This window comes from Pelecanus crispus, chromosome Z (assembly GCF_030463565.1).
Source record: "Pelecanus crispus isolate bPelCri1 chromosome Z, bPelCri1.pri, whole genome shotgun sequence".
Taxonomy (NCBI): domain Eukaryota; kingdom Metazoa; phylum Chordata; class Aves; order Pelecaniformes; family Pelecanidae; genus Pelecanus; species Pelecanus crispus.
In genome coordinates this window covers 872,411-898,830 of record NC_134676.1, presented here as the reverse complement: position 1 = coordinate 898,830, position 26,420 = coordinate 872,411, and the positions used below count along the sequence as shown (strand labels likewise).

Here is a 26,420-nt window from a genome sequence, read left to right as displayed (position 1 = left end):
GCGGGACCCCTCGGGAGCGGGACCCCCCGGGAGCGGGACCCACGGGCAATGGGACCCACGGGGAGCAGGACACCGCGGGAGCGGGACCCCGGGGAGCGGGACCCTCGGGAGCAGGACCCTCGGGAGCGGCACCCCCCGGGAGCGGGACCCCCCGGAGAGCAGGACACCGCGGGAGCGGGACCCTCGGGAGCGGGAAACCCCCGGGAGCGGGACCCCGGGGAGCGGGACCCCCGCCCCGCCGGCCGCGGCATGCTGCGGGGCTGGGCTGCGCGCCGGGGCTCTGCCCGCACCTCGCACGCTGCTCCGCCGGGCAAGCGCCGGGCCAGGCATCCCCGCTGCCGCGGGCGCCGGGACCCGCTGCCGCCGGGGGCCGAGCCCCGAGGGCGGTCTCCCCGCGGGGGCGGCGGCCGGAGGGGGAACCGAGCAGCCGAGCGGGAGACATGGCCCCCCGGCCCCCCATGGCCGCCTCCGCACAAAGCGACACCTGCGCGGCGGGCAGCCGGGAGCGCGGGGCTGGCGGGGCACCGGCGAGCCGGGCGAGCGCCCCCCCAACCCGCGCGGCTACAAAGAGCCGCGGCGCCTTTAAGCGCCCGTCCGCTGCCGGCCCGCCCCGCCCCGCCCGCGCCGCCATTGGCGCCGCCGCCCCGCCCCGCCCCGCCCCCGCCGCGCCGCCATTGGCGCCGCCGCCCCGCCCCGCCCCGCCATTGGCCGCCCCGCCCCGCCCCGGCCGCGCCGCCCGTCAGCGGCGCAGGCCCGGCCCCGCGGGCGCGGCCAGGCGGAGCGCGCAGCGCGCCCTGGACAGCTCCCGCCGCCCGCAGACGGCGGCGGCGGCGGCGAGGCGAGGACATGGCGCGGGGCCGGCGCAGGCCCGGCTGAGCGCCCGCTGCCCGCGGGGCCGGCGGAGCGGGCGGCCCCGGGGCGGCCGCCGCCCCCCGCCCCCAATGAGTGAATGAGGAGCGGCCGCGGCGGCCGTCGATGCCTCGCCGGGGAGCCGGGTGCCTGCGCCATGAACCCCGAGATGGCGATGGAGCCGCTGGGCAGCCTGCACGGGGCGGCCGGCCATGAGCCGGAGCTGATGGGCAGCCCCAGCCCCCACCACGGCGGCCGCAGCGCCGGGCCGCTCCGGGTGCCCCCCCCGCCGCCGCCGCCGCCGCCGCCGCCTCCGCCGCCGCCGCCGCACCAGGAGCTGGCCCCCGCCGCCGGCCGGCCCGCCATGGTGTCCAGCATGGCCTCGCTGCTGGACGGCGCCGCCGAGTACCGCCCCGAGCTCTCCATCCCGCTGCACCACGCCATGAGCATGCCCTGCGAGTCCTCGCCGCCCGGCATGGGCATGAGCAGCACCTACACCACCCTGACGCCACTCCAGCCCCTGCCGCCCATCTCCACCGTCTCCGACAAGTTCCACCACCCGCACGCCCACCCGCACGCCCACCACCACCACCACCACCACCAGCGCCTCTCGGGCAACGTGGGCGGCAGCTTCGCCCTCATGCGGGACGAGCGCGGGCTGCCCGCCGTCAACAACCTCTACGGGCCCTACAAGGAGATGCCCGGCATGGGGCAGAGCCTCTCGCCGCTGGGCAACGGGCTGGGCCCCCTCCACAACGCCCAGCAGGGCCTCCACGCCTACGGGCCGCCGGGCCACGAGAAGATGCTGGGCCCCAACTTCGACGCCCACGCCGCCATGCTGGCGCGGGGGGACCAGCACCTCTCCCGGGGGCTGGCGACGCCCCCCGCCATGATGCCCCACCTGAACGGCATGCACCACGCCGCGCCCCACGGCCCCCCGCCGCCCCACGGCCCCGCGCTGCCCGCCGCCCGGGACCGGCCGCCCTCCTCCTCCTCGGGCTCGCAGGTGAGCGGCTCGGGGCAGCTGGAGGAGATCAACACCAAAGAAGTGGCACAAAGGATCACGGCGGAGCTGAAGCGCTACAGCATCCCGCAGGCCATCTTCGCCCAGCGGGTGCTGTGCCGCTCGCAGGGCACCCTCTCGGACTTGCTGCGCAACCCCAAGCCTTGGAGTAAACTCAAGTCCGGCCGGGAAACCTTCCGGAGGATGTGGAAGTGGCTGCAGGAGCCGGAGTTCCAGAGGATGTCGGCCCTCAGGCTGGCAGGTAGGTGCGGGCCGGCGCCCCGCGGGAGGCCGGCGGGCAGCGGGGACCCCCCCCGCGCCGCCCCGGGAGCCCAGCGCTCCCCGCCGGCACCGGCACCGGCACCGGCACCGGCCCCGGCCCGGCGGCCTCCCCTCCCCGCGCCCCGCCTCGCCCGCTCCCGCCGGACCGGGACCCGCGGCCCCCGCCTCCCCCAGCGCCGGCCCCGGCGGGGCTCGGCGGGGCTGCGGGGGCGGCCGGGGCCGGGCGGCGGGGCCGGGGCAGCTCTCCCCCCGGCAGCTCTCCCCCCGGCCGGGTGCTGAAGGGGTCCCTGCGCGCCCCCCGCGCTCGCAGCGAGCACCCCTCACGCCGCTCCCGGGAGCAGCCGGCAGGGGCTGAGCGCTCCCGGCGGGGGGGATCCGCGGCCCCGGGGCAGGCGGGGCCGGGACGAGCGGCGGGGGGGCGGGGGGCGGCCCCGCGCAGACCCCCGGAGCCCCGCAGCCCCCGGCCCCGCAGCCCCCGGCCCCGCAGCCCCCCCGGTTCCCGCACCCCCCGGCCCCCCCGGCCGCATTGTCCCGCGGAGGGCGCGCGGGCTCCCCCTGGCGCGGTCGCGAGGCGCCGCAGCCCCCATTGTTCTGCGTGCGCGGGGGCGGGCGGCGGCGGGGGGGCAGCGACCCCCGGCGGGACCCCCGGCAGCACCCCCAGCGGGGACCCCCGGCGGGACCCCCGGCAAGGACCCCCGGCAGGGACCCCCCGGAAGCACCCCCGGCAAGGACCCCCGGCAGGGGCCCCCGGAAGCACCCCCAGCGGGGACCCCCGGCAGCAACCCGGCAGGGGCCCCCGGCAGTGACCCCCGGCAGGCACCCCCGGCAGGGACCCCCGGCAGGCACCCCCGGCAGGGAGCCCCGGCAGGGACCCCCAGCAGGGAGCCCCGGCAGCACCCCCGGAGGGACCCCCCGGCAGCACCCTCGGCAGACCCCTGGCAACACCCCCAACGGGGACCCCCGGCAGCGACCCCTGACGGGACCCCCGGCAGCACCCCCGGCAGGGACCCCCGGCGCGACCCCCGGCAGCGCCAGCCCCGCAGGGTGCTGGGGCGTCCCGGCCCCGGTGGCAGCTCTCCCGGTGCAGGGGTCCGGGCCCCGCTGCGGCCGCCCCGGGGGGGAGCGGCGCTGGCAGCAGCTCCGCGCAGCCCCGCGGTAACGCGGGACGTGGGGCAGGAGCCCACCCTCCGTGGGAACGGCTCACGCGGCGGGTGTGCGGTGCGCGGGCTGTGACACAGGCAGACACGCGTGGACAGGCGGGCAGACACGCGTGGACGGGCGTGCAGACTGCGGGCGAGGTGGCCTGCGTCCCGCGTGGGTCTCTGCTGTGGCAGCGAAACGCCCGCAAGCGACGTTCAGAAACCTTATTCCCGCCCGTCCGTCCCTTTATTCCCATTGATTCCAGCCCGGCCAGATCCATCCCTGCGTGTTATCGATTAGCAGGTCCCCACGGGCTGCCCCTCGCCCCGCAGCCCACTCTGCTGGCACCCACGAGTGGGTGGCCGTGTGGGGAGCGGGGTGATCTGTGTTATCAACCAAACGAAGGTTCGCCTGCAACGGGAGCAGCGGAGGAGCAGAAAGAATTTGGGTTTTCTTGGTTTTTTTTTTTTTTTTGCCGGAGCACGCGGTGCTGTCGCCTTCTCAACCAAAGGCGTACCTAGAGGGAAATCGATGCGGATAATGTTTAGAAGATTAAAAGAGCATTAATGCTGGCAACAGGAGCATAAACGCGTGGACCCAGTTTTCATTGATCTGGAACCTGAGCCGGCTCATTTCCAGGAATGCTGCTGGTGCTTTTCCTTCCCAGCACCGGTCCCGGGTGGGGGGTTCCCCACGGACCCGTACGTATAGGGCAGAAAATCAGAAATCGCCTCTACCCACCCGCCAGGCGACAGCGTACGGCTGTCACCCGGCGGATGGGTAGAGGCGATTTCTGATTTTCTGCCGTACACGCGGAGATAAGCGTATATAATTCTGGATCTCCGCTTTCCCAGTTCCCCCTGAGTTCATTCCAGTGATGCCTTTGCCTCCAGGAGTAAAGTTTGGAGAGAGCTTGGTGGCCGAGGGAGCACGGGTTCCCTGTGGAGTGGGAGCTGGAGCAGGGAAAAAACCTTTACAAATTACCATCCCCATTGGGAAATTGATTTTTTATTATTACCACGTGTGAATATGCAGCCTCATGGCCTCCGTGCTTCCTTCCTCCCCTTTACTCGCCTGCTTAAATCCCTCTGAGCAAGGGGGATCAGCCGAAAGTATTTCAGAGTTCTGAAAACAGGCCGACTTGCCCCCTGCTCCTGGAAGTTTTCCCCAAATGGGACGAAAATCTGCTGTCCTTGAGGGAAATCCCCCCTCTCGCGCGGGGGGAGCCGTAGCACTGGGGTGTGCTTATTAATTCTGCTCATTATAGAAGATTTTTTTTCTTTTCTTGTCCTCTTCTTCTCCTTCTTTTCTTGTCCTCTTCTCCTTCCTCCTTTCCCTTTTCCCTTTTCCCTTTTCCCTTTTCCCTTTTCCCTTTTCCCTTTTCCCTTTTCCCTTTTCCCTTTTCCCTTTTCCCTTTTCCCTTTTCCCTTTTCCCTTTTCCCTTTTCCCTTTTCCCTTTTCCCTTTTCCCTTTTCCCTTTTCCCTTTTCCCTTTTCCCTTTTCCCTTTTCCCTTTTCCTTTTCCTTTCCTTTCCTTTCCTTTCCTTTCCTTTCCTTTCCTTTCCTTTCCTTTCCTTTCCTTTCCTTTCCTTTCCTTTCCTTTCCTTTCCTTTCCTTTCCTTTCCTTTCCTTTCCTTTCCTTTCCTTTCCTTTCCTTTCCTTTCCTTTCCTTTCCTTTCCTTTCCTTTCCTTTCCTTTCCTTTCCTTTCCTTTCCTTTCCTTTCCTTTCCTTTCCTTCCTTTCCTTTCCTTTCCTTTCCTTTCCTTTCCTTTCCTTTCCTTTCCTTTCCTTTCCTTTCCTTTCCTTTCCTCTTATTATTTCCGTGCTTCTTGTCTCTTTTGGGGACCCCTTAGAAGCCCCCCGAGCCGGGGCGCGGTGCTCGGCCGGTGCTGCGCCGCTGGGAGCCGTGCGGGCAGGGGCGGGCTGGCTGCGGGCAGCCCGGGCAGAGTTGCGGGGCACGGGGGGGGGTTCGCTGCGTGCTTTGGCGATGCGAGAGTTCCAACATCGTTTTGGCGTGCCCGCCCGGGTCCGGCTGCGCTTGCAGCCGGGGGAAGCGGCGGTGCCCCCCGGGGACAGCGGGGGAGGCTGCAGCAGGGACGGGGGCTCCGGGGGAGCTGCGCCGGGCAGGCGCTTGTGCCGCCGAGCAGAGCGGAAAACGCGAGAAACCCCGCGGCTCCTTCCCCGCCTGCCTCGACGGCGGCGCCACCCCCGGGGCCTCGTCCCCAAAACGGGCTGGGGTCCCCTCTCCGGCTCGCCCCCGCCGGGGAAGCGGGGCGGCCGTGGAGCAGCGGGGCTGCGGGCTCCCCCGGGCTCCCCCGGGCTCCTCCGGGTTTCAGGCTCCGGGCTCCCCCGGGCTCCCCCGGGCTCCCCCGGGCTCCTCCGGGTTTCAGGCTCCGGGCTCCCCCGGGCTCCTCCGGGCTCCTCCGGGTTTCAGGCTCCGGGCTCCCCCGGGCTCCTCCGGGCTCCCCCGGGCTCCCCCGGGTTTCGGGCGCCGGGCTCCCCCGGGCTCCGGTTTCCGGGCTCCGGGCAGGAGCCCACTCGCCCGCCGCGGCCCCGGGCACGCCTCGGTGAAGCCTTGGGGGACGCCGTCCCCATCGGGCAGTCCCTAAATTTCTGCCGGGGTGCCCCGTGAGCGCTGCGGGGCTGAGCCGGTGTCCCTGCGTGGGGGGGGTGGGGTGTGGGCAGGGGGCAGCTCCCCGGGGTGCCCGAACGCCTGCCCGGGCTCGGGGGGGGCTGAGACGCCGGGCGAGGCCCCTGGGGTGCAGAAAACGCTGTTTGTGCGTGGGTGGCGGCTGTGCCGGCGGCCCCCACGCGTGGAGCAGCCGCGGCGGTGGGCCCGCGCCCCGAGGCTGGCGAGCGCTGCCGGGGCAGGGCGAGTGGCCCCGTTACTCGGTCCCCCCGCCTAACCCCACCGAAGCCACCGGCTGCCCGGAGCGGGGGCAGCTCGCCCCCACTCGCCACTAAAGGCGGGCCAGGGCCGGGCCCGCCCACGGCCCGCGGGGATCTTCGCGGGTGGTCCCGGGCCGGCCAGCAAAACGCTCGCAAAAACTCCGCGCTGGCGTTTCCCGGTTGCTGAACCACGTTACCGACGATCAAACACGCGGGATCCACCGCCCGTGACCGCGCCGTGTGTTTCGGTCCCGCCGAGCGCAGCGCCTGTCGCGGGGGGGGCGCGGTGCCAGCCCCCGTGGGGCTTTTTGGCTGCCCTCGGCCGAGGGGGCGGCGGCGGCTGCCGGGGGGGCTCTGGGTCCCTCTTCCCCTTCCCGAGGGTCCCCTCTCCCCCCGGCTCCCCTCTCCCCCCGGCTCCCCTCTCCCCGAGGGTCTCCTCTCCCCCCCGGCTCCCCTCTCCCCGAGGGTCTCCTCTCCCCCCAGCTCCCCTCTCCCCGAGGGTCTCCTCTCCCCCCGGCTCCCCTCTCCCCGAGGGTCTCCTCTCCCCGAGGGTCTCCTCTCCCCCCGGCTCCCCTCTCCCCGAGGGTCCCCTCTCCCCCCAGCTCCCCTCTCCCCGAGGGTCTCCTCTCCCCGAGGGTCTCCTCTCCCCGAGGGTCTCCTCTCCCCCCGGCTCCCCTCTCCCCGAGGGTCTCCTCTCCCCCGAGGGTCTCCTCTCCCCCGGCTCCCCTCTCCCCGAGGGTCCCCTCTCCCCCCAGCTCCCCTCTCCCCCCAGCTCCCCTCTCCCCGAGGGTCTCCTCTCCCCGAGGGTCTCCTCTCCCCCCGGCTCCCCTCTCCCCGAGGGTCTCCTCTCCCCGAGGGTCTCCTCTCCCCCCGGCTCCCCTCTCCCCCGAGGGTCCCCTCTCCCCCCGGCTCCCCCCTCCCCGCGGGTCCCCTCTCCCCGGGCCGGGAGGTCTCGGTTTCGCGGGGGCGGTGCTGGAGCCCCCATCCCGGGCCCCCCGTGGAAGCCGCGGCCGTGCCTGTGCCCGTCGCCCCGCGGGTGCCGGGGGTGGCGGCCGGCGCTGCTCCGGCCTGGGCCGCCCTCCCCGCCGCCCCCGGTGCCCGCGGCGCGGCCAGCGCAGGGACAAGCTCTGCTGCTTCCACCCGTGATGCCGCCGGCTGTGGGTGCGGGGCAGAGGGGCTCGGCTGCCTGCGGGGGGGTGCCCGGGGGGTGCCCGGGGGATGCCCGGGGGATGCCTGAGGGGTGCCCGGGGGGTGCCCGGGGGGTGCCCGGGGGATGCCTGAGGGGTGCCCGGGGGATGCCTGAGGGGTGCCCGGGGGGTGCCCGGGGGGTGCCCGGGGGATGCCTGAGGCGTGCCCGGGGGTGCCGGGGGGTGCCCGCCAGAGCCCCGGGAGCTGCGGCCCCCGACCCCCGGCTGCGGGGCGGAGCGGAGCGGCGGGGCCGTCGTCAGCACCACGGACAGCGGCGGGAGCGGGAGGGAGGGGAGGGGGGGAGCGGGGGAGAGGGAGGGGTGGAGGGGGAGCAGGAGCGGGATGGAGGGGAGAGGGATGGAGAGGAGCAGGAGAGGGATGGAGGGGAGAGGGAGGGATAGAGGGGAGAGGGAGAGGGATGGAGGGGAATAGGAGAGGGATAGAGGGGAGAGGGAGGGGTGGAGGGGAGCGGGAGGGGTGGAGGGGAGCAGGAGAGGGATGGAGGGGAGAGGGAGAGGGATGGAGAGGAGCAGGAGAGGGATGGAGGGGAGAGGGAGGGATAGAGGGGAGAGGGAGAGGGATGGAGAGGAGCAGGAGAGGGATGGAGGGGAGAGGGAGGGGTGGAGGGGGAGCAGGAGAGGGATGGAGGGGAGAGGGAGAGGGATGGAGGGGAATAGGAGAGGGATAGAGGGGAGAGGGAGGGATGGAGTGGAACAGGAGAGGGATGGAGAGGAACAGGAGAGGGATGGAGGGGAGAGGGAGGGGATGGAGTGGAACAGGAGAGGGATGGAGAGGAACAGGAGAGGGATAGAGGGGAGAGGGAGGGATGGAGGAGAGGGGGAGAGGGAGGGATGGAGGGGAACAGGAGAGGGAGGGGAGAGGGAGGGACGGAGCAGAGGAGCGGAGCAGGAGAGGGATGGAGAGGAACAGGAGAGGGACGGAGGGGAGGGGGAGGGATGGAGGAGAGGGAGGGATGGAGCGGAGCAGGAGAGGGACAGGGGGGAGCAGGAGAGGGATGGAGAGGAACAGGAGAGGGATGGAGGGGAGGGGGAGAGCTAGAAGGGGATGGGCAAAGGAGGAGCGAGGGGAGCAGGAGAGGGGCGAGGCACCCCGGGGCGGGCAGCCCTGCGGCCTCTCCCTGGCCCAGACCCCGGCACACGGTGGGGCCGTCGCAGAGGCGCGAGGGGCGGTGACCCCAGGCCCCACCAAGGCCACCCGGGCCCTCCGCACCCCTCACCCTCCAGCGCCCGGGACAGCCCCCGTAGAGCTGATGGCGAGGGTGGGTCGTGTACAGGGGCACTGTTGTTGTTTGTCCGTCCGCTGCCTCTTCGTGCTCCACCTCATGCTTCTGTCTCTGGATGTTGAGACTATTTTGTTGTCTGTAGGCACAGCTAAAAATTAAGGCACAATAACGTCTGTATCAAGTGCGTTATCTATATATAAAACTATTTCTTAGTGTTGAACTAAATATACAGGTACATAAAGATTCTTTGAAAGGTGCTTAGTGGCTTGAAATATTAGTCCTCTCTTCAGATATAGATTAGTGGTTATGTTTGAACAATCCATGCGGTAAATTGTGGTGCTGGGTGATAAATTATATTTCTCATGTACCAACTTTCTGAAATAATATCCTGCCCTATCTTTTTGTTCCACATTATTTCGGAAGACGTTTCTGCCCCGCAGAAATTTGAATACCATTTTTGTTAAGCAAACGGTTTTTATCAGCTTCTTGGTTGGTTGATAAGGATAAATCCGACTGCATTTGTCATTAAATGCATTTCTATCTTTTTCCCCTCCTCTACTTTTTTTAAGAATCAATTAGTCTATCAGCATGCGTTACTCACGCTGAGCTTTTCCAATCTGTTCTTCACTGTTTCCTTATTAGATTTTTTCCCAGCATCTCATTTTTTCCTAGTATCTCTTGGCCATCACCATTTGAACTGAAATATCTCAAACTCAAATATTGCTCTGCATTTGGAAGCGGACAGAATTTATTTGTGGCGAGGCGCGCATAAAGGGGAGAACATTTTTGCCAAAAGGGTTATTTTCCAGTAACTGATGCTGTTTCTTCCCTCGCTCTTTATAGGGACGTTTTGACTCAAGCTTTGCGCTTCTCTTCTCTGCACCATGGCCCTGGCTGCTCATCCTTAGCGCTCCTCCCTTGTATTAGTCACAAAATCTTGTCCTAGGTGTTCCTGCCATCCACCAGTTGCAAGTGGCTTTTTCATCCCTTCCAATTAGACATTACTCAGAGATGACAAGCTTCTTGCCAGTAACCCAACGCGTCTATTCTGAGTCTCCAAGCACTGAAAGTAGCCGGCTCCTCGCTTCAGAGGAGCTCCCCTGCGGCTGCCTTCAGAGTGGAAACAGGGCTCTGCAGGTGTACGGAGAATTAATCTCACAGGGAAAGCAGGGCTGAAAAGGACTTGAGACATCACTTGTCCTGACAGTCTGCCCCGTTCTTCAAGAATCTCCAGTGATGGGGATTTCTCCGGCTACCTAGGCAATCTCTTCCAGGGCTTACAGGTACAAAAAAAAAAATCCTTAATGACTAGCCTTAATCTCCCTTTTTGTCTTTTAAATCCTTTGCTTCTCATCTTATCCCCCCTAGACACAGCAAAAAAAATTACTCCCTTTCTTCTGATAGCAATCTGTTTCTATTTAAGACTACTATCTTGTCTCCTGTCTTCTCTAGAAAAAGCCCCATCATACTTTGGAGATGAATATGCAGAGAAAGCATTACGTCCAATGGGACAGATAATACATCTCTTTTTCCAAGGTAAAAGATTTTGTATCCGGCTCTATCAATCTTGCGGACTTTTGCATAAAAGGCTCTCCGATTTATAGAGGATTTTTGTACGCAGAAATCATACAAAATAGACTGATCTTAGATGGGCTCAGTGATAAGATCAACCAGACAACTCACTGACGGCAGATAGAAATGCAATCAGAAAAGAAATTGGAGAGTTTTGGGGCTGTTTGGGGTTTTTGAGCTATAAAATCAAACTACTCCATTGTGAAAAAGGGGGACTCAAACCACTGGTAAATGCTGCACAAAGGAATTATTAGACAAGCGATAGAGGCTGGCAGTTTCCCAAAACGCAAATTGTCTCTGAGACCAAAATATCTCTAAGTAAGCAGGGAACATATTTATGAGCAGTGGTGATTTTCCAGCAGATCTCATCTTGTCATAATGGGCATTTAAGAACAGGGGCCTGCGCTGAGGCATTAAGCTTTGGCAAGCAGCACGCAGCTGAAGAAGATTAAGGAAGAGCATGAGGAAGTCTTCCTCGGAGAGCTTCCCACACACCTTCTTCTCCGTTTTCCTTCCCCTCTCTGCTTAGCGTGCCCACTCGCTCCCGTATCAGGCAAGGAACATCCCTCCTCCCAGGCCTGCTCTTGCATTCTGTATTCAGCAGTTGCCGCCTGAAGTGCAAGGAGAGCTCGGAGAGCCAGGAGAGCAGCACAGGTCTGGATCTCCCAGATAAGTCAGCAGAGCTTTGCCTTGCTCCGCTCCCCTCCTGTTCTTCATAATTGCGCCCTATCAATAACAGCCATTAAAAGGAACTGATCATTTCCTGCTTTCTCCCATGAGTCAGCCTTTCTGAAAACAACCTGGTTCTGGAGGCACACAGCAAGAACTCGGTCGATCCGTACCTTCCCTTGCAGTAGGGCCCGTGGGACTCAGCTCGCAACTCGGACTTGTAAGCGTAAGGTGCCAGGAGGGACCTGCGGCGTGGGAGGCCGTCAGAGCCACGTACTGTGGGAAGGCTGCTAGATGTAATCAGCAGAAAACAAGGCGGCGAGATATTTAAAATGCTAATCCACTCCAAGATTTCGGACCCCTATTCAGCGCTTGCTCACCTACCTCAGCTTTAAATTCCCAGTCCTTTCTTGGAAAAGATGCCCGAAGTACTTCCCTTTCCCCACGGGGAGAAGAAGGTCCCAGCTGTACGCTGGTACTTGAGGGGATGTGCTGGCGCATCACTTGCAGATGCTTGCTGCTACAGCAGCCACAGCGTTCGGTGTGGGGAAGGTCTGGTTTCAGCTCTGCGCTCTGACAAAGGCGATATAAATCCTCGTTACAGAAAAGCGTTATAATTCAGCCGGAAACTGGTTTGGGATTCAAAAGGGAGAATCTGCAGAACAAGAGGAGAGATAAATCTCCCAGCCATTCCAAGTGAAGGACTTGCAGAGTGCAGTTTGAAGGATCCAGCGTTTTGCTGTGACTGGGTAGAGCACCCGAGCAGCCTTGCTGCTGCAAGAGCCGGCGGTGCTGGGGAGCGGTGCATCAGCGCTGCAGACGGGGCGACTGCTCATCGCGGTCGGGCGACGGCATTTACATGCTACAGCTTCTGCAGTTTCTGTCAGCTTCTGCTTCTGAAAGCAGCTGGGACTCTGAGCCAGCACAAGCGGATTTTTGGCACCTCGACGAGGTCGATGCAGTTATGCAGGGTGTCTGCCTGTCTGTCCCTGCTCCTCTCCACACAAAGTCACAGGTACCCTGCGGGGTACCCCAGGCTGTCGCTGCACCCGGGGCCGGAGGTCTCACGGGTAGCCGTGGGCAGTTGCACCCCTCGTTGTGAAAACGGCAGCCTGAGGAGAGAAGGAAGATACTGTAAGTGCCCGCCCTGCAACAGGGCTACGGCATGAGCTTGCACCACGCTGGGTGGTGATCCCAGCAGGAGGGAGAGCTTATGCATCCCCAGCTACTGGAAAGGAGAGCTTACGAGCTCCCGAGCAACTCTGGAACAGAAATCTGTCAGAAATGGGGTCTGTTCCCTTTGCAGCTCGCAGAACAGCTTGTTTGTAAAGAGGGCTGGATATGGGGTGTCGGGGAACGCTCCCTGCCTCGGCCACAGAAGAGAAACTGGGAGGCTGCCATGCAGAAATTGCTTCAGCGCATGGTTAGAGCCTGCGACCGCTCAGTGACAAGGAGTGCGTTGAAACTGCACTGCATGCTCACCGAGCCTCCACTCATTCTCGCCCCAGAGTGCAATAAATTGGCCCTATCCCATCTATTATTTATTATTCTGTATTAATGATGGAAGTATATTACAATAGTACTTAGAGGGCCTTGTCAGAGATCCCGCACTGAGATGGGTGTTGCAGCATTGCACGGGAGGAGGCAGCCCCTGCCCTGCTGAATTTACAGCCCAATTTCAGCCACCCAGCAGATTTACAAGAGACTTGACACAAATGGCCTGAGACCTGCTACATGCCAGAAAGAAATATAAAAGAACCGAGTCCTCAAACCCATTCCTCTTTCCTTCTCAAATAGCCGAAGGATGCAAGACCTAGCCAGACGAAGGCGTTCCCTCCCTGGCAGAATTCAGAGAGAGAAAAATCAGGTTGAGTACCAAGAACACCCATTCCTGGCAGGAAACAGGGAGGCTGCGCGCTTCTTTCTCGGAGCGTTGTAGGAATCCCCGTATCTCCAAACGGGAATTGCGGTGTAGGGAACGTCTTGCCCTTACAGGAGGGTTGGCTTGGGTGAGCAAAGAGATCTTCTCCCGTAACAGCGGGTCTTCTCTGCACTTTGTGCTACACTTCTCATTTCTGGGCATATTCTGTTTTCCCAGATGAATGCCGTGAGAGGGCATTGACAGGGATCGCAGAAATCAGGAAGGTTTCGCGCGTGTGCCGCAGATGGGAGCGCGCAGGTGAAGGCACGCGGGCTGCCCACCCCAGCAATGTGATTATTTGCATCTTCATTCAAATTGTTTCTCGTTACATAATGATTTTGTACACAGTGGAGTACTTAACCTAATTTGTATTGATCTCAATTGCTTTCATTTGTGCATACTTAATTCAGAGAGGTAATCAAATTGATTTTTGAGGCCTAGTTTTTAAGAGATTGTAGTAACACAGATATACAAGAGGTTGCTTTAAGTGAATCATAGGGAAAGAAAAACATTTTAAACCTTTGGAAAACCTTTTGATGGTCATTTCATTGTGTTCAGTATTACTAGCATAATTAAATTTCCTTCACATTGAGTTCTCTCCGAAATCAAATTGAGGAACATTTTTTTAGTTCCGTCAGACAGATAACTGGGTTTAGTTGACTTTGTACTACACCCGCATGAAACCACATACGGGAGATCAATATTCGCAGCTTATCCTTACGAACGATAGACAGAAATTACTTACTGCTGGATTAAGGGAATATTGTTCTCTGCTTGGCTCCTTCTTAACATTGCTGTTTGTTTCATAGTTCCAAAGTCACTTTTGCCATTGGAGTAAAAGCATCGTAAAACCGGTGATTCTCTGAGGGCGTTAGTTAACTTGAAAAACTGCAGGGAACCAAATTTAGAGGAGGTAAGGACAAAGGGAGGCTTTTTTCAGTGAAAGTCGACCATGAAGTGTGGCGCTGAGAAATTTCAGACTGCTGAATAGTCCTCCAGGATTTCTGGTTAAAACCCCCGTCGCCTAATTGGTTTAGAAGTAGAGATACCTGAGGGGGGAGGTGGATTGGCGCAGATGTATGCTGGGGTTTTGTTTGTACGAGTGCGGCGCTTGCACTGCGTTCGTGCTTCACGGGACATGAAATCACACGAGCCCTTTCATTAACGTTTCCAGTATCCGAAGGAAACCGGTGTCAGGGTCTTGGAAAAGAAACGGGATGGGTCTGTGGTCTCCACAGGTCCCTCTGTGCCTGTCTCTAGTTTGTGATATTAAAGCTCGGTCGGCAAAGCCCCTCTGCCCGTAAGCATCGCTGCCCAGGGCCCCTTACGGACCAGCTCCCGCATCTCCGGGACGTGGCTTCCCACACTGCCTGCAGCTCCGGCCGCGGCGGCATTCGCCACTGGAAGATCTCACATTCACACCTCTTCCTTTGCTGGAGCAATCATTATTTCTGTGTTGGCACGCCTGCCGCAAGCGTAGCTCCAAGCGGCGCTGGCACAGAGGAGCGGGGTTCGCCCCATCCCCTGCCAGCGGCACGGTCACCATCCCCTTTCTGAGGGGTGGGGCGTGGGCTTCCTCTGGATGTACTTGCCGCTGGCGGCGTTCCCGTGAGCGCGCACCCACCCAAGCTCTGCAGGTTTTACTTTCTGAAGTACCCGCCGAGGCGATTCGCAGGCACGCAGCCTCCAGCCCACCCGGCTCTGCAAGCAGCTCCTCTTCTTCACTGAGGAATGCTCAGGCACCACCCCAGCCCCCGGGACCCCTCCCTGTCCTCCTCCTCCTCCTCCTCCTGATGCTGGCGACCCTCACGTCCTCGTCCCCCGGCTGTCTCCCGCCCGGAGCACCGGTCTCTGCGCGGGGAAGCAGAGGAGCGGAGGGAGGGGGGAGGCCCCAGCTCACGCCAGGGAGCATCCCTGCCCCGTGCCTGGGGGTTTGGAGGGTGGGATTTGGCCGAATGCTATTGCAGTGCTGCCAGTCACAGTGGGGAGCTTGGCATCAATCAGCTTTGGCCCACATATGGCAAAGGCGGTCAAGCTGCGCCAGGGGAGGTTTAGGTTGGAAATTAGGAAAAATTTCTTTATGGAAAGGGTGGTCAAGCATTGGACCAGGCTGCCCAGAGAGGTGGGGGAGTCCCCATCCCTGGAAGTGTTCAAAAAACGGACAGAGGTGGCACTTGGGGACATGGTTCAGTCTGGTCTACCCTTGATTGGTTTAGTGTGGACTGGGTAGTGTAGGTTAATGGTTGGACTGGATGATCTTAAAGGTCTTTTCCAACCTAAATTATTCTATGATTCTATGACCAGTCCTTCCGTGCCTGCAGCGTTCTGGAGCGTGTCCGGAGAAGGGCAGTGGAGCTGGGGCAGGGTCTGGAGCACAGGGCTGGTGGGGAGTGGCTGAGGGAGCTGGGGGTGTTCAGCCTGGAGAAGAGGAGGCTGAGGGGAGACCTCATCGCTCTCTGCAACTACCTGAAAGGAGGGGGCAGGGAGGGGGGTGTTGGGCTCTTCTCCCAAGGAACCAGCGATAGGACGAGAGGAAATGGGCTCAAGCTGCGCCAGGGGAGGTGTAGGTTGGATATTGGGAAAAATTTCTTTACAGAAAGAGTGGTCAGGCATTGGACCAGGCTGCCCAGAGAGGTGGGGGAGTCCCCATCCCTGGAGGGGTTCAAAAAACGGGCAGAGGTGGCACTTGGGGACATGGTTCAGTCTGGTCTACCCTGGATTGGTTTAGTGTGGACTTGGCAGTGTAGGTTAATGGTTGGACTGGATGATCTTAAAGGGCTTTTCCAACCTAAATGATTCTGTGATTCTATGATTCTAAAGAGCGGATAGGAGCTGTTGCTGCCTACGGGGATGTGCAGTGCTGCTCCTGGGTTTCATAAGGCCAGCGTTACACGCTGCAGATTGATTGCTCTGAGCCACGCATTGTTGCAGCCGTTAACGATGGAGGCTGGTGGGTATCCTTCAGCGAAAAGAACCTGTCACGAGAAAATGCCAAATCGCCTGATCTGAGCCCTTGCTTTTTATCGAGCTCTCACCAGCTCCACGGAGGACTCGCACCGGACTGTGGGTCCCACCCCGCCGGGACCCTCCGGCTGCCGCAGCTCTCCCCAGTGAGCTGGGACGGGGCTGGAGCCGGGCGGGATCCCCGGCCTGGCAGCGGGGCTGCTCCGGGCGCTGGGGACCACGGCAGCGCCCGGGGATGGGCATTCTCCTCTTAGAGGGGCGGAGGGGAGACCCCCGCGGCAGCGTTAGCGAGCCCACTGCCTTGTGCTGGTAGCTGCCATGCATTCAGCTTTCATGACGGAGTAAGTTTCCCAGTGCTTTGGTCTTTATAAAGGGAAGTTGTAAGGCGATACTTATCAACTGAAAGGCTTCTGGATATTTTTCAGGATTTATAGCTACTTGTAATGCAGGGGCTGGCTAGGTTCCTCTGTTCTGAGGACGAAAATGGAAAATAAGAGTTATTGTTGCAGAAAATAAGACAAACGAACTATTAGTAGAAATACTCTGTTTAATGATACCCAGTGACCAAAAAAAAAAAAATTAGCTTAAATTAGAAGCGTGTGAAGTTCACAAGGAAACCAACTCAGATGGGCTTGCAGAAATAAAATTTAAAAAAATCACGACTTTCCTGCGGATCCTTTTCAAGCAGATGGGGTTGCAGGTGCTGGAACTGGCGCAGCACACATCGCTCACTACAGCTCCTGGTTACAGTGGTGTCGTGGTTTCCTCCGAAGCGGTGCGACGTGATTCTTTTTTCCACGTGAATTGTACTGAAAGCTATTAAGCGCGGGCAGTTTAGAGCAACGTGTTGAGAGGTGTGTCCCAAGAGGCGATGGAGGCCGTGTCCTTCCCCGCCGTCACCCGCTCGCGGCGAGGCGTCTGCCCTGGCTGCAGAGGGGAAGCCGGGACACGGATGCCCTGCCATTCCCTGGCTAATGCTAGGTGAAACGAGTGCCAGGCTCGCGGAGGGGGGCAGCGGGCTCACGGGCGCGGGGCATTCGGGGAGACAGCCCCTTAGCAAGGCTCTGCGGAGGCAGAGGCGGACGAGCCGGGGGGTTTGACCCCGTTCCCGGAGCTGCAGCCGCGCAGGGCAGCCTGGACCGACGGCTGCGTTTTGCTTCCCTGGCTGACGAACAGGGCGCGGTACGCGGGGGGCACATTTCCCCGCGGCCAAAGGCTCGCATGGGAAGGCGGGGTTGGGTGAGACTTTCGGAGAGCTGCTGTGTCTGTCAGCCAGGAGGGACGACCGCCTGCCTGCCTGTCTCTGGGATCTAGCAAAATATTCCAGCACATGCTTAACCTCAGGCTAGCAAACACGCTAATAAAAAATCAATGGAGCGTCTTGCATATTTAAAGTCGAACATCTGAATAGTTGCTGTCTTTGTGGAGAGGAACCTTGTTAGCGCTGAGAGCTGCAGAGATTCTGGGACTCGTTCCCATCATCTCCTGGTGCCTCGCCTGCCTCGCCTCTCCACACTTACTCTGGGCGCTTTTTTTTTTATTTTTATTTTTTTAATCTCTAAGCAATACCTAATTCGTTCAACTTAAAGCAACGTTTTTTTAAACATTCCCTTACTTTCAGCTGCAGGACAAAACCGCGCTCACTGAAGACAGGCTGCCCCTCCTTGGGGACACGGTGCGGTGCCCGGTCTCTGCACCGCTCTTAATGCCCCTGAAATCAGTGGCTTTCCACTTCAGTCAACATTAAGCGAGGCAGTACTGAAGCTCTTTCTATATTGTTTCTACGTAAAACATCTTTAGTCCAGTGTAGAAGAAAAGGGAAGTTATTTTTGGTTTTTTTCCCCCAGTTATGGCTTTCAGTTCTTGCCAGTTGTCCATTTCCTTCCATAGAATATGCTCAGTGTTAACTGCAGTTAATAAATCAAATTGTCCTTAGAACCAAGATGGCCGCTTCCCTGCCCTCTACTATTAAAATGTTTCTCTTTCTGTAGGCAGGTTTCCTGGATAATAACTTTATTTTATTAGAGTGCTCACTCCATTTTTCTCTTGTGATAAATGCATGTCAAGGAACAACATTTGCCTTTATGGTGCCTTTTCAAGAGCAAACTTAACAGTTCAAGGAAAGTATTTACTGAATGCATCGAAAAGCACATACCTTTGCATTATTTATTATAAGATACCAATAACTGTAAAACGCAGAGTATCTCTGCACATAAATTAGTGATGCTAGGAAACACTAGACTCTTCCCAGTGTCCCGGAACCTATTAGAAACTGCAGCAGAGATGCAGGCGCTCATCACATCCCCGGTGCTGGGGGTACCGCTGCATGCATTCCAGACAAAAGACGAAGTAAAGCGTCAAATGCAGAAATCCAGCCTAAAATCTGCTTTTTCATCTCAGACAGGCAGTAAAACAGTATCTGTGGAGTGTGTTATCGGGTAGGTTAGAGACGCAGCCAGGGAACCCCAGTTCTCCCTGCGTGATGCCTTTGGGCTAGTCGCCTCCGGAGACGCGAGCCTGGCCATCGGACGCAGCACCGGGCTCACCCTGCAGCCCCCGACGTGCCCACGCAGGAGCGTCCCCGCTGCTGCCCGACTCCCTCGGCTCCCAGCAGGAACCCTGTGCCGGTGCCGCTGCCTCCGGGGCGGCCGTGCTGCGAATCGCTCCGGGGGACGCTCACCCATAACCCGCAAGGCTGGGTTTGGAGCCGACTCTCCGGAGCATCCTCCTTTCACACCTCGGCTCTCTTGGCGTATTTCGAATGGGCTGACCCCGACCCTCCTCCCAGGGGCAGCTCTGCTGCAGCCACTGGAATTTGGCAGCTGAGAATGGGTGCAAGAGAGGGGTCAAGTCAGCCACTCCGACAAAATATTCCAGTTTCCTGCAGAAATCCTGTTAAGTACTGCCCCGTGCACAAAACTAAGCTGACCGGCGTAGTCCGTTCCGCACCGGCTGAGCCAGGCTCCCTGCGGTGCCATGCTCAGGCACAGGTAGATGGGTACGGTCCTGAGTTTGGGTTAATTACAGACATTTCCACAGTCTGAGTTTCACTTTTTGGAGCAGGTTCTCATTTCACATTCTAGACCTGCCGAATTATTTAATAGGGCTGCTTAAAAACCCGTCCACTTATCAATTCACTCTACTTATTTTGTCCCAGCACATTATCTAACCATGTCAACATATGGATTTTTTTTTTTTTTTTTTTATCTTAGTGCCCTGTGTAGACAGCCTTATCAGGCTATTTTTAAATCTGAGTATGCTACGGCAGCGGTATTGGTTTCAGCACTTGATGTTCTCTCTGTGCTAATAAATACAGATCAGCTATTAATACTGATTTTTTTTTTTTTTTTTAGGATCCATTAGCATCGCTTGGCACAGCAATGGTCAGGCGCTGCTGCCCCGCCTGACCGGAGCTCTGAGGGGCATTTTTGGCTGGCTTCGCCCTTACCCTTGGGAGATGCCCCGGGGAGAGGGCTGCCGCCGAGCCCCGCCGAGCGCTGCCGCCGTGGCCAAGGGCTGCGCCGCTGCCCCGCGGCTTCCAGCCCTTCCCACCCAGCCAGCGGCTCCCCGGGCTGCAGCGAGCTGGGGCGCGGGGAGGCTGGCCTGGCCGGACCCGCGGCCCGGCAGAGCAGAGGGTCGGGCTTTAAGGCGATAAGGACGATCTGAGGAGGAAGGGGACACTAGGCAGAAAGGCAGGCCGGTGTGCTGCGGATTTCAGCCGGTGCCCAGAAAACGCCCCACGGCCCCAGACGGAGGGTGGGTTTGTGTTGCAAATCGTGGGGCGGGCGGGGGGGCGGCTTCTGCTTGCTCAGCTCTTCGTTCCCCTGCACGAACAAAGCGGCTTATGGGGGGTTCCTGCCTTCCCCGTTGTGCCCACGGTAATTGTTTTAAGCATGTGTTTGGAATGGCAGATCAAAGAAAAGGCTGTCTGCCCCAAAATACGGATAGATTTATTCTCAGTGCATAAACAGCAATTTCCAGTTGTAATTCCTCTGTCCTGTACGTTACCCAGGGGGTAGAGCTCACATTATGGAATAGTGGCCTGCACGGTTTTGATAGAAAAAACTAATCTGCAGTTGTTATATGCTACGGCACATGAGATGTTTCTGCAAAGAATTAATCTTTGTCTTGGCTACTGAGGGGAAAAAAAAGGATGCGCTTTGCATTTTCTTTCCTAGACTGACATCAGATAAGCTAAACTGTTAATTCTAATGCTGCTGTAACAGCAGGGCAACGCGTTTCTCAGACGGTGGCTTTATAAAAAGCGTGAAAAATCTCAAGTTGCGCACTGTCCAGAGACGGCAAGTGTGTTCAAGGGCTCTGTCGGGGGCAGCGCTCCAGTTGCCCAGGAATTCAGTGCCCGAACGCCTAACGATCAGGTGCCCGTCCAAAATAATTTCTGAAAAGGCAGGTCTTTGGGGTGCGAGCGCAAACGCCGGCGCAGCCCCCCCGGGATTGTTCCGCGAGCCCTCGGATCCCGTGTGCCGGCGCGGTGCCGGGTCCGGCGGGAGGGTGACGGCCGGCGGCCGCCGCGCACCGGTCCCCGTGCCCGGTGTGGCCGGCGGGGTCTGCGGTCAGCCACGCGCGTCCTGACGCTTGCTTTCCCTCTTCTGCCTCTGCCCACCCCTTTTCCCAGCCTGCAAACGCAAAGAGCAGGAGCCGAACAAAGAGCGGAACAACTCCCAGAAGAAATCTCGCCTGGTTTTCACGGACCTCCAGCGCAGAACGCTTTTCGCCATCTTCAAGGAGAACAAGCGCCCTTCCAAAGAAATGCAGATCACCATCTCCCAGCAGCTGGGCCTGGAGCTCACCACCGTCAGCAACTTCTTCATGAACGCCCGGCGGCGCAGCCTGGAGAAGTGGCAGGACGACCTGAGCTCCGGGGGCTCCTCCTCGGCCCCCAGCACCTGCACCAAAGCGTGACGGGGCGCGGCCGGCGCGGCGCGGCGTGGCGGGGAGAGCGGCTTCGCGGCGGGGCCCTTCACTGGTGGCTTAAAGCACAATCCTCCTGGAAACGAACCCCAGCCCAGCTGTAACAGAGGACACTTCTTACGGCTTTTAGTCAGTCTTAGCAGGCGCAAGTTAAAAAATTAACCTCTTTCTATACAATACTATGCTCAGGACAGGCGAAGCAGGTCTGAAACGCAGGGGAGCCGTTTGTGAGGCAAGTCTCTCCTGAGCCCCAAAGAGCCCCGGCCGGCGGGGGTGCCGCTGCGAGCCCGGGCAGCCCGCCCGTGCCCGGCGCGCTGGCCACGCCGCCCGGCGCCGAAGCTCGCCGCCGTGGCGCAGCCACGCGAGAACGGAGCACAAAGTCTGACACGTAGACGCTAAAGAATCCGAGAACCTGTTTTTAAAACTCAGGCATGGTTTTGTTAAGTGTTTTAGGGGGTAAAAAAAAAAAAAAAAAAATCAAATTTAAGTTTTTGGTTTTGTTGGTTTTTTTTTTTTTTTTTCCAGTTTGTTTAATTTAACCAGCGAATATAGCTCGATCTTGGATCAGAAAAATTCAGTTCACTTGAGCTCAAAGTATCAAGCACAAAGCCACTAGCTATAGAAATAGGTACAATCCTGGACTCACTGCAGCGATCGTTTCGAGATGCAGTCTAACTTCCAAAGTCGGTAGGGAACGCCTGTGTGACCACACGAGCCTCAAGCACAGTTTGCAGTTCGTCACAAGTTCTGTGTTTGTACCTAATGCAGATGCACACTCAGGAGGTCAATTTAACTGCTACAGTACACGGAGCAAACACAACGTTTTGAAAGATCTAGATTTTTTTAGGTCATTAATACGTCCTTTTCAGTTACCAGAAATCTAGTTTCTCCTCGACAATGTCCTCGTTACTGAAACATATTTAGCGTTCAGTGTATTTTTGTTCATTTTTTCGGTATTTTATGGTAATTTCAAGCAGGAAAAAAACAGAAAGAAGCCCTTCAGATGCCACTGACCATTTTAGATGTGCCGCGTATGGCTTCAATACGCCATCTCGATCTATTGCATCCCCAAGTTCCTTTTATCCACCAGTTACCCAAGCTGGCGGGAGCACAGCACACCAAAGAGACAGGATTACTGCAAGCCAAAGATGTTTATAACTTGCCATTTTCTTTCCGTCATCGCTGGAGCGGGTGGCTGTTTGGCGATGGGGAAGCCTCACAAACTCCAAGCCCTCTCTCCACCTCCGGCGGCTGCCGTGCAGCGGAGCGGGCAGGCAGCGCCGACGGCCCAGGTCAGCAGAGCCCCGGCTGCGGCCGCCGCGCTCGCAGCCGCGCCGATGCCGCGGCCCCACCTGCGCCTCGCAGCCCCGACCCGTGCCGCGGAACGGCCGCGGCCGCCCGATGTGCGCGCTTACCAGTGAACGGCCCCTCCCGGAGCGCCGGCCGAGTCCCCGGCAGCACGCCAAGCGCGGTCGTGGTTCTTTAGAGACACTTGAGACTTTTTTTTATGTACTACTTAATCGAAACCAAAGAAACGTTTTCTGCACCTACTTCTTCTGCAACAAACTGTTCCATTTAAAAATAAAATAAAAATTAAAAAACCAAGGAAGCACGTCAGGAAGCAAACGAGTAACACACTGTGTTTTGACAGACATCTTGGACATTTGAGGAAGCAGATCTCAAAGAAAGGGTTGACAAGGACGAGAACAAAGCAAAGCCAGTACGATTGCTGCTTCATTTGACAACTCAGTCATCTTAAAGTTGAAGATTGTCTTTAATTTGTGCCTATGCAGTTTTTTCAAAAGAACAAGGAACAGAGCAACCAAAACCTCAACAGCTACAATACCAAAGATGAGGATTCTCACTACTTTTGTTCCAGTTTGTTGTCTCCTCTTGCACGACTAAATGCATATAGCACCATTGAGCTGTGTACAGGTAATCACCTCTGTTTCTTTGAGCAACCAAAAGGGTGGGTTTATTTATGTTTTTCCTGTTTCTGCCCCACACGGGATCTCTCCAAGAGCTGCACAGACTCCAAGTGCAAGATGTTGGGATACTACGCTGGTACGTCTCCTCTCTCCAGAGCCACGTAGGAAAAACGTGTCGGTTGGGTATGACTTGTTTTGTCGGGTAGCGTTGGTCTCCAGTATGTCTAGAGCTTTTGAACAGCCATCCTTCTGTATGTGAAATCAGTTGAGTAACCTACCCCCTTCTTTCTCTTCCCCAGGGATAAAACTTGCAAGATATATATACCGATTTATGTCATTGTAAGTGCTGAGCACCGCCACAGCCCGGCTCACTGAGATCAGATCCTGATCTGAACCGAAATTGAGGTTTCAGCAGTTCATGTGGCAGTTCAGTAGTTCATTTTGGCATATTAGACATGTTATGTTGGTTGATCAAAGTCATGATGATCCAAATCATGACACGCAGACCCAGGTCCAAATTTATCTTCAGAGCTGGAGCACAGTGGTACCATTTTGCTCCATCTCTACCTTTAAATGAGGGCTTCTTTTGAACTATGTTGCAAAAGTGCTGCAGTCATTTTCCAGTGCTTACACTTCAAAACAGAAAGAAAATCAAAAAGCCTTGTCTGCTCAGGACAGGAAAGGTGTCTGAAAAGTAAATTCAGGATCCTCACAGCTAAACTGACAGCACATACTAGCTCTGGGAATCAAAACATCCTTCAACATAGATTTCCAGACAGATCACGCATGATTCGAAAGCGATCCAAAGAAGCCTCGTAGTCAGACATGGAATAAAGCAGCCAAAAAACGGTTCAGGTCTGGGCTGATGTGTACCGACGCCCGCGGGTATGTGAGAAGTTGTGAGTCAGCGCACTGTAGAGCAGGGCCCAGCTGAGGTGGTTTGGTCACGCTCAAGTTTCACCTTCATTCCCATCCAAGAGGGTCCGCTCAAACCAGCCTCTCCATGTGCATTCTGAACGCGGCATTGCCCTCCTGGGAAATGTCTCATTCTGAAAGTGTCCTCCCCCAGCCTGCAGCAGCGTCAGGCGATGCTGGGGTTCGGTCGCTTTTCTCATGCTCCATCCCACAGTGCCCTTGCATCCGCTGCAGGAGATGAGCCACCGCCAGCGAAACCCGGCCGGCCCTGACCTCCCCTTCCCCTGCCGCAGCCGCAAGGCAGAGAAGTGCATCTGGGGCGAGGAGAGTCGCAGGCGTCCTCCACGGCGTGCACTTGGCAGTCGGCGTCCCACCGCAGGGACGGGCACGTGGGACGCGCCACATTAGGGACCCCCGCAGCATTAGGGACCCCCGCAGACTGGCGGCTTTGCCTCCCGCCGGCCCCCGCCCTTAGAGGCGGCGAGGAGCCTGCCCTGGGCTTCTCATGAAGTCTGTGAGCAAAGACCGGGGCTTTTGGTTTCTGTTCAGGGTTCATCCCCATAGCCGTAACGAAGTAAGACCAGGTCAACTCCTGAATTACAAAAATATGTACATTCAATGGAATCATAAATTTTCTCCAAATTGTGGAAGTTCTTGTTATGCAAAATTATGGCTTAAGTTCTTGCCTCGATCTTTCAAATGTTGATCCGCAGTCTCACACCGGGAACGGTATAACGATGTGGACTGAGTAGTACTGAGCCTGATGTTGCTGTCCGCGCTGCATCGTTTGTTTAGCAAAACGCGTGAGGCTTCTCTGTGCTGGGGATCGCAAGTATATCAACACCCACGTTTCCCCCATATTTGACAAAACCCATTTTCATCTGAACATCTGAAAATACTGCTGCATTTTTTATCCCTGCATCTTTCATGGCCCTATGTTACGTCTTCCATTTCACCGTTAACTCTTGTAGGCGTTTATGTAGCAGCTATCTCAGAAGAGGAGTGTCGATAGCATATACTGTGGGTAGATGTGTTTGTATGTACGGGTATGAGCAGCATATATGCTATATTCTGCCCATACTAAAAAAAAAAAACTCAAATAGATATGTTACGTTTATATACCATATATTTATGAATCTATAGAGCCGTGTAATGTAACTTGTTCCTTTTATTTATTCTGATACGAAAGACTAGTATGTACAGATAGTATCCCAGCATCTTCCGTACCGTGGACTTGGAGTTACTACCATGGGCACATCCAAGATGAATTCAACTTTCAAGAAACCTTGGATATTGTTTAATCATCCGTGAAGGAACAAAGAATGTGCTTGATGACTTCGGTTGAATAGCTTTATTCTGGATCTCTCTTACCTAAAGCTGAATCCAAAGACCTGAGAAGGACTAAACCAGCAAACTACACTCAAACCTGCGTAAGGGAATAGGGATCTCCTCTTCCAAAGCAAGACACGGTAACGACATGGTATTGCAAAGGGTGTGCTAGCTTCGGACAAAACCCAATGCTTTTCTTGCTTGTCACAATACCTAAGTATTTTTAAGACATGGGGAAACTTTATACTTGGCCTCCTTTATATTTATTAAGGGGAATTTTTATTGTTTAAATTTTTTAAAAAGGCAAAGCTTAAATGGTTTTATTTTTTTCCAGACACTTGTGGGTTTTAACCCAATATATTATCTATCAATAATGTAATTTATTTAATTTAGACTTAGAGTAGGGCCCAAAATCTCTGTTCAGCCTAAATCACATTGAGTTTCCTTTTAGCTTTAAAATTCAATGGGAGTTTTGCCTGAATACAGACTGCGGGATCAGGCTCCAGTGTTAGTTATTTGTAACTATTTAATTCAATGATTTATGAATGAATTTGGGGTTAATTTTGCTTATTTATCCATTTTACTGTTGTAGCGCATCAGAGATGCGAGGCCTGTGTTAGTAAATACACTTAAAAGTTAGAATTGCTTCATCGAGCAGCCAGGTCCTGTTACAGGCGGGAGAAAAATAACAAGTTACATAAAACAGGCGCCTAGTTTTAATTTCTTCTTTTAATTGATTTTAATTGTTTAAATATCAAAGTTTAAATTATTTAAGTTAATCTCTTCCCATCTGATTAGAAAGTGCGACGTACCTTTATTATGGCACATAAAGCCTTCGTAATATAACTTATTTATTTAACTTATTCATCATCACCTGAGGATGCCCTTGTATAGTTTTTTGTTTTTATTTAGAATTACCTTTAAAGCACTACAGTTGATTTTCTGTAAGAACAACAGAGCGAATTTTGAGGACAAGCAATGAATATTCAACCTAAAACTGTGCATTCAGAAACAACAGGGGAAAAAAGACACTGGGATACTTTGCCTGAACTTTGTGGCTTCTTAAAACTTAAGCTGGGGGAAAAAATAATACATGCCAAGCAAAAAGAGAGAAACCCTTAAACTAGCTGCTTCCAAGAATGAACTTCTGTGTGTATAAAAAAAAAAGAAAAAAGAAAAAAAAAAGGAAAAAAGAAAAGAAGAAAAAACCTTTCTATTTCTAGTGAGAACCAAAGAGGCTACCTCACTGACTTTTTCCATTTGTAATTTTAATCGTGTTGATGATACCAAAGATACCAAAGATTTCTTTCTCTGTGCGGTCTGCATTTTGCTTGTGCTCTTTTATAGTTTCAACTGTTCTCTCCTCCATACAGTAATGTACAGCTGCAACCCACATATCCAAAGAAACACTTCTTGTGGAAGCTGCCAATTCTGGTGATGACGTTTTCTGTGTTCCCCTTATGCCTTCCTGCCAGCCAAAAATGTTTGGAGACGTGGAACCATTTCACGTCCTTCCCCACGCCAAATTCCGGTGGATGGAGCGGTTGTGTTGACCTGGCGATGAATCCAGGCTTTGCCCGTCAGCCGATTCCTTGGG

The 26,420-nt window shown here is 57.0% G+C and overlaps 1 protein-coding gene across 2 annotated transcripts; it reads left to right on the top strand.

Moving 5' to 3' along the window:
- The first annotated feature begins 949 nt into the window (after nucleotides 1-949).
- Nucleotides 950-20,642, top strand: ONECUT2 (one cut homeobox 2). Of its 2 annotated transcripts, XM_075726882.1 has the most exons (3): nucleotides 1,007-1,164; nucleotides 1,225-2,114; nucleotides 20,356-20,642. In XM_075726882.1, exons 1-3 carry the CDS (start codon nucleotides 1,007-1,009, stop codon nucleotides 20,640-20,642), a joined length of 1,335 nt encoding a protein of 444 aa, XP_075582997.1. The 2 variants fall into 2 exon arrangements, with proteins under 2 accessions (XP_075582996.1, XP_075582997.1); XM_075726881.1 differs by having other exon boundaries at nucleotides 950-2,114.
- Nucleotides 20,643-26,420: the final 5,778 nt, after the last annotated feature.

Excerpts from the sequence above, each read along its gene's own strand:
- ONECUT2 (XM_075726881.1), top strand. The coding sequence starts at position 950 with ATGAGGAGCGGCCGCGGCGGCCGTCGATGCCTCGCCGGGGAGCCGGGT. Across the intron at positions 2,115-20,355 it reads GTCGGCCCTCAGGCTGGCAG|CCTGCAAACGCAAAGAGCAG; the intron begins GTAGGTGCGGGC and ends CCCTTTTCCCAG.